Raw genomic sequence first — 15,185 nt, forward strand, 5'->3', positions numbered from 1 at the left:
GGATTGTTTCATTAAGTTCAAATACCACCATCTCAATCATGCACGCTATGTCGAGGAAGCGTTGCATGCTCACTTTCCAAACCCCTCCAATGATCATTTATCCATGCAATGGTTGAAGGGCTATATAAAGAAATTTTTGAAAAATAAGCAATCAAATGTACGACGCACTGTGGCCAATCAAGTTGCAAATCCAGAGTGGAGCTATCGTGGCAGCAACATGGCTGATGTAGAGTGGGAGTGATGCAAGAAAAGAGCGATAAAGTGGCAATGGGTCCATCCCATAGACAACAACGCGAAGCTCGGGCCAGATAAACTCCCAAGCACAATGATTCAAGAGGCAAAGCAACCTGGAAAGGTAAATAAGTAAGTAATTTTTGATTGTGCAAGTTCTGTATAGAAGATATTTTAGCTTATGAAACTTTTTAATTATTTTTACCATAGAAAAATATCACTTTGACCCGTCCTACGAGAGAGATGGTCAACTATCAAGAGAGACACACGGAGTTTGATACTTGGCGATGGTTGTTGAGAAACAATCATATCTCTTTTGAGCAATTTGACTTTGCAATTGGTTCTATACTATTAGGTCTCCCCAATCTTGAAAAATTAAAAAGCCTTTAGAAACGTCAAAAGGAAATAAGTGAAGGGCGAGTTTAGGAAATGAAAAGGCCCATGGAAGTGGAAGCTCAAAAGACGTTTTGTGTTTGTATAAAGAGAGAAGGTCGAGTGCACATTACTACATTTATGTTTTGCTTTGCTTAATTTTCCTTTAGCGTTTTCTTCTCTTTAGTGTGTCCTTGCACTATGTAAGTAGTGAATATATTTAGGAAAAATTACAAAAATACCCCTCTGATTTTTGGAAATTCATGAAATACCCCTCAAAACTCAAAAATTCCCAAAATACCGTTGTATCTATTTTGGTTAGATTCTTAAGGACTTCTAATCTTTATTCCTTTTTGATGATTGAGATCCGTTTTTGAGTGCTTAGCATGTAATTTGGCACAAATTATCTCGCAAAAAAGGCAATTATGTCTAAAAAGAAATAAAGCCAAAGCCTACATACCCAACTCAAATTCTAGTTTTAGCATCTTGTATGATAGACAAGCAGTCTTCTTATGAAAAGCTAGAAAATATTTTATTTTTGAAGAAATGCTAAGCAAGGGTATTGAAATTTGAGGGGTATTTTGGTAATTTTCCCTATTTTCTTTTTCCTGTTCCTCTTCTTTAAATCGTTCTCTCTCTCAATTTCTTCTCTCAAACTCATTCCAATGGTTTCACCTGTTCTACATCCGCCATCGTGCAGCGTATGCGGCAGCAGAATTTCAGCAGCTGCGTCGCCGCGCCCATTATGCCCACCGGTCCATGGAAATCGTCACCAAGCTCAGGTTCTTGCAAGGGCGAGTGCAGGAGGGTGGCCCGGTTGTCAAGATCTCTCTTCTTCTCAACATCGCTTTGTTGCGTCCTCGGCTTTCGGACACTCCAACGCAGTGCTAAGCTCAGATTGGGCTCTTGGTTCCTCTCCTCTCAGCATTCAAGCCCCATCAGGGTCCGCCCAAAGGCCCCCTGACACTGATGTCATGGGCCTTCTGCTCCGCCAGCGCATTGTCTTCCTCGGCTTCAACCTGGATGAGTTCGCTGCGGATGCCATCATCAGCCAGCTTCTGCTTCTTGATGCTCAAGACCCTACTAAGGATATCCGCCTCTTCATTAACAGCCCCGGAGGTGCCACCAGGTTTGCCTTCTATGCTATCAATGGCCATTTTTACTGCCTTGTTTTTGAACATCCTGGCAATCAAATCAATAGCAAATATACTGGCACAGACCTGACTTCTGTGAAAAAATGAATGAATGCAGAAGCATAGCAATTGGACCTGTATGACCATGTGACCGTCTAGTTGTTGGATGAGAAGAACATGGCATTGTCGGAAGTACAAGAAGATATGATTAGAGAGCAATTTTGTAATGTCAAAATTTTCCATAAACTCTACCCACCTGTCTACCCACCTGAGGCTCTATTCTAACCAAAACTGACCCAATTCTGTTGCTGCAATATGTTGTGAACAACAGAAGTCCTGCATCACTCCAAATTTATGCCTGGAGAACCTTCATATCTGGATTCTTTCGCAATTATGAGGAATCTTGCAAACATTGTTGCGAATTGAGTGCATGCTTCATGTTTAAGAACATATAGCTGTTTTGGCTTAATTGTCTCGTCCATATACAATGCTGCTATTGCATCGGAGCAGTTTCCATTTCATGTGGATAATGGATACGAAAGAAAACTAGTTTTCCTAATAATCTGTTATGGTCCCTAGAGGTTTTATTGCCCGCCCTATGTGATTGCATCTCTACTTGAACTTTTCGGTATTGGAATTTAGACCGTGTTTATATGATGTGTATGCATGCACTCACTGGCATAGTTGCATCAAAACACATTCCAGAATCCTTCCAGAACCCTTGCCCTAAATTCCGAAATGGTTTGTTTCATGGTAGGCACTCCTTTAGCGTACTGCAATGCTCTAAATGGGTGTCACTCTCTTTTGGGTGTCTCGAAAGCTTTTGGGACTAACAAAGTGAGTGACCATTTTGTGTAAACTTCATATCTTACTTCAGCTTCTGTAGTCTTATGCTCCACTGTAACATTGTGCAGTGCTTCCATGGCCGTGTATGATGCTATTCAGCTGTGTCGTGCCGATATATCTACAATAGCATTCGGTATTGCGGCATCGACTGCTGCCATAGTGTTAGCAGGTGGAACAAAGGGGAAAAGGTTTGCGATGCCAAACACGAGAATTATGCTTCATCAGCCATTAGCAGGTGCAAGTGGGCAAGTGATTGATGTGGAGATTCAAGCAAGAGAGGCAATGCATCATCGGAGGAATGTCACTCGCATTTTGTCGGATATAACGGGACGAGCTTTTGAGCAAGTGGAGAAGGATATTGATAGAGATCGCTACATGTCACCAGCTGAAGCTATGGAATATGGTATTCTAGATGGTGTTATCGACAAAGATATGATTATTCCTCTCTCCCCCTCACCAGAGAGGGTCTTGCAAAGCCGAGGCTACAGAGGTGTAGGGAAGAATGCTCAGGGGCTTCTAAATCCAACGGTTTCAGATGATGAGATAAATTAGGTTTACATTTCTGAATGAGATTAGCAGATGTCATTGTTGTGCATAATCAATTCATAAGGTGGATTTTGTGTTTGCACTACATTCCGTCTTTTTATGGTGAAAGTCTTTGAGGATTTGCTATGTGAGCTCTTGGCCTTTACAGAGAGCATTTTGTTTTTAAGGTTCTTCATAATAATGATCTCAACTTGCAGATAGATTTTGGAAGCGAAGTTAGTTTCTTTGCCACTCTGAGCACTGTGTTTTTTGCCTAGGTCATAGGCACTTTATGCAATTTGGAGTGCAAGCTTGTGTGCTTATTTTTGCTTATTGACATCTTCACAAGATTCCTACGCTCTATACTGCCATTGCCACATCATTACCAGAAGTGTTTGCCAAGCCTTTGAAGGCATTGAGTTCTAAGCAAGTATCAAGGAGTCCTGCAACAGATTTGAACTTGACTGGTATGTGCTCATAGAGCATGAACGACAAACTGTTATGCGCTAATGGGAATGGATGATTATTTTATGGAAGTAGCAACCCTTAGATCAAAGGGTCTACATTCGCATAAGTATGCTGTCGTTTGAGATGTGTACTTTATAGATATTACGATGGTTTACTAGTAGCTTGTACAATCATTGTCAGAGCCTTCCGAGCTAGAGACGCCGTAGCTTATTGACAAGGTTCTGTTAGTCAGCTCTGGCTAGAATATTTTTCAAGTTTGCATATGATTGGTAAGATATTGGGGACGGTTTTTGGCCAACATGAATGGCTTGGATCTACATTATGGCTGAGTCTGCCTTGCATCTCCAGAGTTATGATAGAAACTTCAGTACACAGATCTTGTATTCATGTATGCTTGTGTGTGTGAGTGCACGTGCACGTGCGCATGTGTGGGTGTGTGTATGAGAGAGCACATTTTGGTACTTAGTTCTGCAGCCACTATTGGGCACTGATGATGTTAGTGGGGATGTATTTAATCAATACTGAGTTGATGGTTATTTTATCTTGGGGATGACTACCCGGGTCTATACCTTGCATTTTCCTTTAAAAGGTGAATCTGGGCTTAGCCTGGATCCATCAAGGTATATATATGTTTACAACAGAACTTAGCAAACTGTTCTTGCAATGCATACAAGGTGATACTTGGGTCTGCCACTTTGGCATCACAAATACATGCTGCGACTGGTATGCACATGTGGCACTAACTTTTCAGAGAAAATAAGATTTGTTGTTATCACGCTGTGTGATTGTTATGACAACAAAATTAATGGGTGCCAAAGTTTATTGCTTGCATTGACTCTAGAATAAATGAACACTATATTTGGCGATCATCATAAGCCCTGTGGAAGCCAATTTTAAGAAAAATATTTTTTTAATAAAAATTTTCTTTTGCATGTTCTACTACTTCCCAGAATATAATAATGGCATCAAACATGTGCCAACCCTTGATGAAGCCTCATTATTCTTGGGCAATTTCTTTCCTAAGGAGACATGTTATGGGAGATGGTGGCATGCGCCTTCTATGAAGTACTTAGTGTGGTGAGGGATTTCCAGTCAAAGAGATCCTCTACAAGGCCTTTTCATGGGATGATCTTGCTCCCCACCATGTCAATTATTAGGGGCTCTGCTTGAAATTGGATTGACTTCTCCCACACTTGGAGGAGGGGTTTCTCTATATCATGTGAAAAAACTATAACTTGGGCAAAAATTAATGAGATCTAGCTGCCCATGTGCTTCAAGAAAAATGACATTGGATTTAGAGCTGAGGAGTTTGCTTCTAGCTTCACTTTTCTGTTAAGGCAATGTTTTTGGGACAAAAAATATAAATTAGGAGTGCCTTAGCACAATGTCTTTATTCTTTTCTTTAAAAATGGCCCTAAAATTTGTGTTATTGATGAAGAGGAATCTATCCTTGCATTTCTTTATCCTTGGGATTGTAAACATCTCCATTGGAGGTCTTGTCAATTCACCTCCCCACCATTCTTTACAAAAAGATTGTGGCTTGTAGGATCTCAAGCATCTCCTCCTTGATAATTTTGGTTGTTATGTGATTGAGGGTCTCTCGGGTCTTTGGGCTGGGGCTGCTTCCTTACTCAAGCCATGAGGAGTCATAGTAGAGAAAGGGAGTCCCCTCTCTTGGATGATTTATCCCATATACTTGTAGTGTTTTTTTTGAACCGTGGGGAGGTTGAAGAGGGAGGCATGGATGTGGAACAAATGGTTCACAATGTGGAGGTTTTTCATCAATTGTAACATCAATTTTGAGGTGCGGCGAGCTTTGGCGGTGGCACGGTTGACCACAAACAAGATGGAAAATTTAGCATAACACCTATCAAGATGGGATTATTGAGCCAAGGGCCTTTGAAAAGTAGTTTTGCGAGCTAAATTCACCTAGCTATCCAATATCCCATAGATCATGCTTGTTTTTAGTACTCTCCCATATGGCTCTTTTTAAATCAAAGAATGTGATCCCTTTATACATAGGTCATATCCTCAAAGTGCTCAAGCACATTGAATTTTCCCAAAAGATTGATTTGGCAGAGGAAGCTTTGGAGGCTAACTCATATGTTGGCTCTATTGAAGGTATATCATTGACAAATAGCATGCTTAAGAGACCTTTGGGGAGGGGGTAGGCACACCACAACTTTTAGGATCACTTTTGGACTCCGTTCTCAAGATTCTACTTGAGGGAGAACCCCAAAGCAATAGAGTCCCATGAAGTTTAATAGAATGCAAATTGGGGCAACAAACTTGAAAGTGAAAACAACTAATCACAATTGAATTTAGTTGTAACTCAATTCCATTAATTAGAACCCAAGAATACGTCATTGCATGCATTTGAGATTCATTTTCATGAAAATAGACGAATCAATGTGTGTCTCGCTTAGGATGGATTCCAATTACGTCAATTAAAAGTAGAACAAAAAAAGAAAAGTTGAATGCAACTGGGCATAATTAATGCAATCACGGGTCAATTTCATTGATGTGCACCTATTTTACACTATATTTTTATCCAATTATACTCAAGTTGAGTAAATGCGTCTAGTAGTTGGGTATAGAAAGTTGTATTAATCACGTCAAAAGTAATTGTAATTAGGCATGCATGAATGCAATGAGAATGCACTTGAGTCCAATTTGATCAATGAGTTGTTACCATATACATGTGGTAGTGATGTGTGTGAACACACTTAGGACTCCTGACACATTTTTTCCCTCACTAGGAGGTTTTCCCCCTTGTACATTGTATATACGCCCATCACTCTAGGGCCACTTTATCTTTCCATTGCATACCAAGTAATACTACTCTCTGTTGTGTGCCTTGAGCTTCCTTTGTCTTCTCCAAATTGTGTGCGTTTTTTTGCAACCCTATTTCCAACAATTGGTATCAGAGCAGGTTGCGTCCTCCCGAGCTTCATCGCAAGCTTCGCCAGCACACGAATGCTCAGATTTTCAATCCGTGCTCATTTCGGCCTCCATTTTCACTACAGGCAGTATTGCACATACAATTTTGTCATTTTGTGCAAAATTTTTGTGAGTGTCGTTTTCTACATAACAGGGCCCTTACAGTCTTCTATAGGTTGTGCTATATAGCACGTGTTGGTCCCACGTCATTTCTCCTCTTTTCGGAAAATTTTCACATTAGGTGCAGGCATTCGCCATGGTTGACAACAACACAGATGTGTTCAAGATGTTTGCTGCTAAGGATAGATTGGATGGGGACAATTACACTATGTGGGCTTACATGATGCCACATGTCCTTGTGTCAAAGGACGTTTGGAATATTGTGCAGGGCATTCATGTACGTCCTGGTTCTGAGGATGCAGCCGATGTTGAGGATGGTGTAGGTTTTGGTGGTAGGGTTACCGCTGCCAGAGCTATTTTGCCTACGATTGAGCAAGCTTGTTGGGATGTAAGAGATGCACATGCTCATGCATTGATTGCGTTGTTTGTGAAGCGCACTATTCCTCTCGTAACAAAATTGGACTATGAACATTGAGAATGTAGGAATTTAGAGAACTGTAGTGAGCATTTTTATGAGAATACTTTGAAAAAATAGAGAGAGCTCGATTAGAGGTAGCAACATAACCATTATATCTTTTGTATTATAGCTCCTCCCATAAAGAGAGACTTGGTACAATACAAGTTTTGTGTTTCTTGAGACCTTGATGGTGCAATGAAGATAGAGAGCTTCATGCACCACAATTATGCCCATAACTTAATCTAATGAAAGTATCGACTTGTCCCCGGCCTCAGTCCCAAGACCTCAAACACCTTCAAAGCTGGAGAGAGCTAGCTCGGAATGAGGGTAGGAAAGAGGAATAAGAAGTAATATACGAGAAAGAAGTAGTGTCCTCTCATACCATTACGAATAGAGCTTAGAGTAGCATATTAATGGAGATGAAGAAGATGTCAAGCATAGCATTGAAGCATGACTCTTGGTTGAATTTGCATTCCATAGCCAAGAGTGTTGGTGTAGGCTCTCCACTTCTCAAGCTTGGAGAAGGAGATGACTTGTGTGCACAGCACACAATGGGTGTGTGTGTGTGTGTGGCTTGTGTAGTATATGAGAGAGAGAGAGGATTCGATTTTTGCTACTTTACTCTTGCTACAAGCCTATTGGCTCAAGCCTGGGGCTAGCCAATGAATGGCTCTAGTCATAATAAGCATGGGGTGTAGCATTTGAACAAGTGTCCTCCTTTCCCCCTTTGAGAGAAAGATCTCAATTATTTAATTGTAGCATTTGGACAAGTGTCCTCCTTTCCCCCTTTGAGAGAAAGATCTTAATTATTTAATTGAATCTAAATTATGATTGGACCTCCCTATAGGTCATCCAACAGGATTCAGGCACATTATGAGGGTAATATTGCTAGGGGCTTGACATGTGTCCTGTATGCCTCTTGAGTCGTGGGCTTGCCTTGAGTGTGTGTGTGAGTGTTCTCTCTCATGCCCCTACCTTTTAGGGCTCATCTTTGACTTGAACACCTCAAGAACCTTGGTCATCAAGCACGACAAGCACCTCAAGCACCTTAGTCATTAAGCATGACAAAGACCTCAAGCACCTTAGTCATCAAGCACGGCAAGCACGTCAAGCACTTTAGTCATTAAGCATGACAAGCACCTTAGTCATTAAGCATGACCAAGAACCTTAGTCATCAAGCACCTCAAGCTTGGGCCGGGTTCCCACCTCGAGCTCACCCCTACCTTGCCTAAGGTCCTAGGCCTAAGGACTTTTAACACTAACCTTTGGAGGCTTTAATGAAGCTAACCCTAAGGTCTTTTAAGCTCCATTAAATGCACATTGCTTTTTGATAGACTATTTTCTTTTGGATCCCTATTGAGATGTAACCATCTCTCTTCTTGGTCCCGTGCTAAGATAAGTATAGAAGCACTTATTGCACATTGCTCTTTGGTAGACCATCTCCTTTTGGACCATTGTTGAGATAGGTCTAGAAGCACATATCTATATCCTAACTCTTGTTTCCCTTTTATCTTTCCATATTAAATGATCAATTTTATATAAGAAAATCATTTGGTAAAGTTGGATATTAGATTTTATGACATTACCTCTCTCTTACCACTAAGAAAAGCCTAGTCATTAGTCCATGTTTCTTAGTGGGTAGAGAATCCCTTTTTACCCTACGACGTCATTTTAGAATGGATGACTAATCCATTTGGTGCTCAAGAGACTTAGCTGTTGCAAGCATGTCTACTCTTTAGTCCATATCATACTTCCAAAAATAGAGCGACAAGTTTCATTTGATGTTTGGGAGACGTTGTTTCCACAAACATGATCCTAAGCATGTATAACTCTTAAATTTTGTGCAAAATAAAAGAAAAAGAGAGTCTTAAAGACAAAAACATTGTTCATTTAAAATGCATTTTCATTTGCTTACTCTAGTGTAGCATTGCATCGACAAGGTTCATATTATCCTTAAGCTAAGTTCCTTGCATCTAGCATCTTTGAAAGGATAATTCTTAAACTTAATAAGATATTGTTGGATAATCTTACCGTTTCTTAAATACCTTGTCTTCAAGCACGACAAACATCTCAAGCACCTTAGTCATTAAGCATGACAAACACCTGAAGCACCTTAGTCATTAAGCATGACAAGCACCTTAGTCATCAAGCACGACAAGCACCTCAAGCTTGGGCCGGGTTCCACCTCAAGCTCACCCCTAGCTTGCTTAAGGTCCTTGGTATAAGGACTTTGACACTAACCTTTGGAGGCTTTAATGAAGCTAACCCTAAGGTCTTTTAAGCTCCATTAGATGCACGTTGCTCTTTGATAAACCATCTCCTTTTGGAACCCTATTGAGATGTAACCATCTCTCCTCTTGGTCCCCTGCTGAGATAAGTCTAGAAGCACTTATTGCACATTGCCCTTTGGTAGACCATCTCCTTTTGGACCCCTGTTGAGATAGGTCTAGAAGCTGAGATAGGTCTAGAAGCACATATCTATATCATAACTCTTGTTTCCCTTTTATCTTTCCATAATAAATAATCAATTTTATATGAGAAAATAATTTGGTAAAGTTAGATATTAGATTTTATGACAACTCCTCACATTTGTTTAGCAAAATCTGCAAAACAGGCTTCGGATATTTTGGCTGGTCTTTATGCAAGTTGCAATGAGGCTAAAATTGCATTTCTGCATAAAGAGCTGGAGTGGAAGATTATGCATGAGGAAGATGAGATGGACACTTTTCTTGCTGGTATCAAGGATATTAATGAGCAACTTATTTTTGCAGGCAAATTCATTTCTAATAGTTCCCTTGTACATAATGTTCTTGATGCTTTGCCAGATTCTTACCAGACTTTTGCTAGTACTAGGAGATTTATGACCCAAGGAAATCTAGAAGTTGTCAAGTTGATGCATTATGCACATTGCTGTTGCAAGAGACACTTTCCAAAAAAAAAAAGGGCTAAACAGTGTGCAGCTGAATAGGCCTTTATTGCTGCTCAAAGAAAGGTGGTAACAACAATGTAACCACTTCTCATGGTTCATCTGCGAGTGGTAAATCACCTGTTCCTAATGCTTTTGCTGGCAATAATTCTTCTGGGAATTTTGGTAAAAGAAGATGCGTTGCCATAATGATCACTTGATCGAGAAATGTCCTAAGTTGAAGGCAAAAGGAGGCTAAGCAAAAAGAAGGTTCTTCCACTACAAATGTAGCTATTATTGAGTCTTCTATGAAAGGAGATTGTGATGTTGCTGTCGATGTAGAATAGGCATTTAGTGCATAATGCACTTATGATCCTTCTGTCCATGATGCATGTATGTCAATTTGTTGCAGATGCTCACGTGTGGCACTTTGACATTGGTGCTACAAAGCACAATAACTCTCATCTGACTTGTTACCTCTCTCGAGGATGTCCATCATGGGAATTCAACCACTTCTCCCAACAATGCCACTTATCCCCGGTCAAGGGAGTTGGAAAGATTGTGATGAATGCTATGAATGACAGTTCTTTCACACTTGTTGATGCACTTTATGTACCTGGGTTTAAGAAGAACCTTTTGTGTATATCCACACTTGGTATACTTGGTCTTGTTGTGAAATTTATGGATGATAGATGTATAGTTCATGATCTCAGTTTTAGTGATGAGATTCTTGCATCAGGCATTTTATGTAGTGGGCTGTATAAGCTTACTTTGTATGACAAGTGTGGAAAATTTTTTGAAAATGCAGTTGTTGGTTCTAAGGATATTTCAAATGCAAAACTTTGGCATGCACGTTTTGGGCATGTGAATTTTGCCAGTTTGCCGCGTTTACAGAAATATGATATGGTTGCTTCTTTGCCGCCTCTTGAAGCACCTGTTAAACATGTTTGTGAAGGCTCTATTTTGGGTAAGATTCAACATCCAAAGTTTCCAAAGGATGGTTTAGTTAGGGCTATGTTAGGTAAAGGCGGTGTGCCTCACCGTGCTTTGTCTGTTGTCGTGCTGTGACACATACATAGTGGAAACGAATGCTACAAGATTTATCTTGCAACTTTTTAGATACATAAGTATATTTTCTATAATGTAGATATGTATATCTATGTATAATAATAATATTTCTATCTCATCCTATTATTTATCTCAAGGGTAACATATTCTTATTTTACCGTCAGAAAGTACTATGGGAAAAGAGTCAATAGCTCCGCCTCTTTAACTTGGGGCAAACAGCATTGGTTCTTTGTTTCTACTATCTCATTATCATCTCACACCCTAGCTAGATCCTATATCTAGGGTAACTTCCAATATATATATATTCTATATATTTTTCATATTTTTCTTATATTTTCTTTTAATAGCTACTAGGAAGGAATCAAATTATAGTGGGACACTAGGTTGAATGATTTTCAAAGATACACTTATTTTAATGCATTGTTGCAAGGATGCTTACAAAACTTTGTCAAGGAGAAATGTCATGCTTTCATATTGCATCAGGTGTCCATTGGAATCAAATGAAAGTTTAGGCTAAGGGGACCGCAAGAAGACTTTTATTGCCAAAAATGTATCCTATTTTGATGATTTTTTTGCACAAGGTTTCAATCCAAATTGGAAAAAGTATATAAAATGAGAGTCGTAGCTTATGAACTTAATTTTTTGTTCCTATTTTTACTTTTTTATTTGGAGCCACGGTTAAGGAGATATGATCAAAATGGTGGACCCCAGTCTATCCACATCATGCAAGGACAACTCATTTCAAACTTTGCCAGTTCCTGTTCACACTGGCTCTTCTCTTTCTTGTGTAAACCTTGAGGGTTCCCTTCACCTATAAAGGGGGACCTTTTATTCCTTGAAAACCATTCATGAGATGAATTTGTGAGGGAGTGAGAGGATTGATGCCTAATTGTACTTAGCCATAAACATAAGCCTAAGCATAAACCTTTACTTGCTCGTAGAGGAAGACTAGCCAATCTTCTAAGCTATCCTTGGAAGATCAACTCTAATCAAAGAAGGTCTTGAACTCGGTGCATCAATTAAGGCTTGAAGTCTTCCCTCTTCTTCTCTCTCTATCAAAATGGTGAATAACTCTCGAAGAGTTTGTCAAGTAAGATGTGTTTATTTTGTTGGTTTCTTGTTGTTTTCATTTTCATCTCTAATCCAACACACACACACACACACACACACACACACACACACACACACACACACACACACACACACACATATATATATATATATATATATATATCTAATTTCATCTCCCTAACCATATCTATTTCTCTCACTCTTAGAAAGTCATTTTCTTTATAAATTTATAGATTCTCCTTGCTACAAGTACATCTCTCCCCTCATTATCCTTATTGCCTACAGGCAAGAATAGGGCTTGGGAGGGAAATTCTCTTTTCTTCACTTCTCTCATAGCTACATTTTTTCCATACTAAAGTTATCCTAGATGAATAATCCACATGATGTGAATTTCTATTGCTTCCACTCTGTGCAATCTATTACAATTAACGTATGGATTATTCGTAAAATACACTTTCCAAAACCTATAGTGTTTCTCTTTGGTCCAAAAAGGCTCAATGAAATACTTCTTTCACCGGATCCCATCATACTACCCCTTATAGACTATACTTTTCTTTTGACGTAAGTGTAGTTATCTTGCTTTGAACCAAGAGAATTTGTACACACAATTAATTCCAATCACTAGGCAAAACATATATATTATGGTAAGCACAAAATTACAATTCCAAAGAACAACTCGTAGCCTGTTTGATCGGCAACGATTGAAGGCCATTAACTCATAAACATATATATTATGGTAAGCACAAAATTACAATTCCAAAGAAAAACTCGTAGCCTGTTTGATCGGCAACGATTGAAGGACATTAACTCATCTATTAACCCTTTCATATTACCCATGATGCTATGATACGACCATAGCCTTAATGTTTTCATCTTTGTGTTGTTTTGATATTCTCGTTTTGTTCTTTCTTTGTGTGTGTGTAAGTGCAAGAGAGAAAGAGTGGGGCTTCTTTGATTGCACTTCCTTCTAAACCCTAGACCTCATGGCATCTATGGTATAACTCCTTCATAAAGTTTTTTGGAGTTCTCCCACAAACTCTCATAGTCAAAAGTCAATTGCTTTCTTGGCAAGACCGCAAACTTCTTGACATTGTTTTGGTGAATCCGACGCAAATCTGCCAGGGTGAGAGTTTTTGGGTAACCATGGGTGATCATGTTGAGCAAGAGGGTATGCATTTTGACCCAGCAACAATGCAAATGTTTCAAGCATTTGCAATGCTCATGCAACAACAACATGCCACTGAAAGAAGGGAGATTTTAGCAACCAAAGCCATCAAGCGGTCGTCAACATAATGGATCAATTTAATGGAAAAGATGTAGCCAAGTATGTGAAGGAGATGGATGTGCATCGCGTGTCAGAAGGTGAGATGATTCAAAGATTTGAGCTAGTTGTTGCTCCAGAAATTAGGGAACATCTAAAGGTATTAAAGGTGGGTATGGGAGAAACTCGGAAGAACTCAAAGTAGCTTTAAAGGAGGAATATTTCATGGAGGACTCTGAGAGAGTGACCAAAAAGACATTCTTAGAATGGGTAGTCAAGCCAAAGCAAGGACTATCAATAATAAATCTACTTAGGGAATTTGAGTGGCGCTATGCACAACTCACCAGGATAGAAAGGGCCACACTAGATGTAGAGAAGATAGATCTTTTCTTACAAGCTATAGGTAAAGAATTTCAAGAAAATTTGTAGCTTCTTCTTGAAGATAAAGATGCTGAGCAAGAACTAAAGACCGATTGGAATGAAGTTGAAGGTGCCGTCTCACTGCTTGTTTGCCAAACGACAAAGAAGAAGGGATAAGATGGTGGTAAACATTACAAGTTCTTCAACCTCAACTTCTGACAAAATGGTAAAGCTTACTTTTATAGCTCCTAAGTTTGATGAGTCCATGCTAGATGAGCTTGTGAAGGGAATGCGTGACTTGAAAGTGAAGCTTGCAAAGCTTGAAGAAAAAGGCCAACCATCAAGGCCACTTCCTAGGCAAAGACAACAGCCCAAAGAAGGTTTTGTTAATAGATGTATTTGGTGTGATAGTACAGACCATGTAAGAAGGGATTGTGATAGTTTTAGTGATGCTTTGACAAAATATGTTGTCTTTTTTAAGGATTGTAAAATCCACTTAAGAGAGACATGTCTACCCTTGAGAACTAACTTTGGGAAGGGGGGAATGCAAACCTTAGTTGAAGATATGGCAACTAACCATGCCACCTCTTCAGTTGAGGTAGCTACTTATGGAGTAAAAATTGAGCATCTTAGTGATGAAGAGGTGAGTGATCATCATGGTCGACTTTGACCAAATGTCATGGAATTAGCTAAAAAAAGGAAATCTTACAAAAGAGATTCTACATGAAGGAGGTGATTGCATACGACTAGAAACATGGTGGAGTGATCCAATGGATTCAATGTCTCTCCATGTCTACATTACAAACTACCAAAGCCATGAAGCCATTGTAGAAGACAACCATAGGCGTGAAAATGATGATGAAGGGCCTTCAAAAAGAGCTACAAGAAGTGGAGGGAGAAATGATGCAACACCTTTGCAAGCACCACCAACACACGAGGCACCTTCACCAGAAGTGACTATGGAGGAATCTACAACAAGGAAGAAAAAGGAGCCAACAAAAAGTAAGCCAAAAGGACCAGCTTACAACCTACAATCTGACATTGAGCTTGCTACAGACTTGAAGAAAGTTCTAGAGGAGAGGATTTTGAATAGAAAGGTTGAGTTTACTTTGGGGGAGGTGCTTGAAATAGCCAAGCGTGAATTCCATGAAGGAATTATCGACATCATCAAGAGAAAGACGTAAACACTTGGAGAGTCTATTCGCTCACAAGCTGAAGGCGATGCTATGAAGACACAAGGAGTACAGGTGCGTGCTAAACAAGGTGATGAAGCTATGGTGGGATGCTACTAGTCTTCTTGGAATGTAAGGCAAGTAAAATTTGCTGATGGTGGGAAAGAATCTCAAAGTATTCCTAGGAGCCACTATTCTAGAAGCCATTGGGCATGGGCTACAACATAGACATTGATTAAGGTAGGTGACCTTGAAG

At 39.6% G+C, this 15,185-nt stretch overlaps 1 protein-coding gene across 1 annotated transcript; it reads left to right on the plus strand.

Moving 5' to 3' along the window:
- The first annotated feature begins 1,253 nt into the window (after window positions 1–1,253).
- LOC147463466 (ATP-dependent Clp protease proteolytic subunit 4, chloroplastic-like) lies at window positions 1,254–3,328 on the plus strand. Its single transcript, XM_086489016.1, has 2 exons — window positions 1,254–1,732; window positions 2,651–3,328. The coding sequence occupies exons 1-2, from the start codon at window positions 1,269–1,271 to the stop codon at window positions 3,132–3,134; spliced, it is 948 nt and encodes a 315-aa protein (XP_086345142.1). The 5' UTR covers window positions 1,254–1,268; the 3' UTR covers window positions 3,135–3,328.
- Window positions 3,329–15,185: the final 11,857 nt, after the last annotated feature.

Source organism: Adiantum capillus-veneris, chromosome 2 (genome assembly GCF_014529385.1).
Source record: "Adiantum capillus-veneris isolate H3 chromosome 2, ASM1452938v2, whole genome shotgun sequence".
In the NCBI taxonomy this organism is placed as follows: Eukaryota; Viridiplantae; Streptophyta; class Polypodiopsida; order Polypodiales; family Pteridaceae; genus Adiantum; species Adiantum capillus-veneris.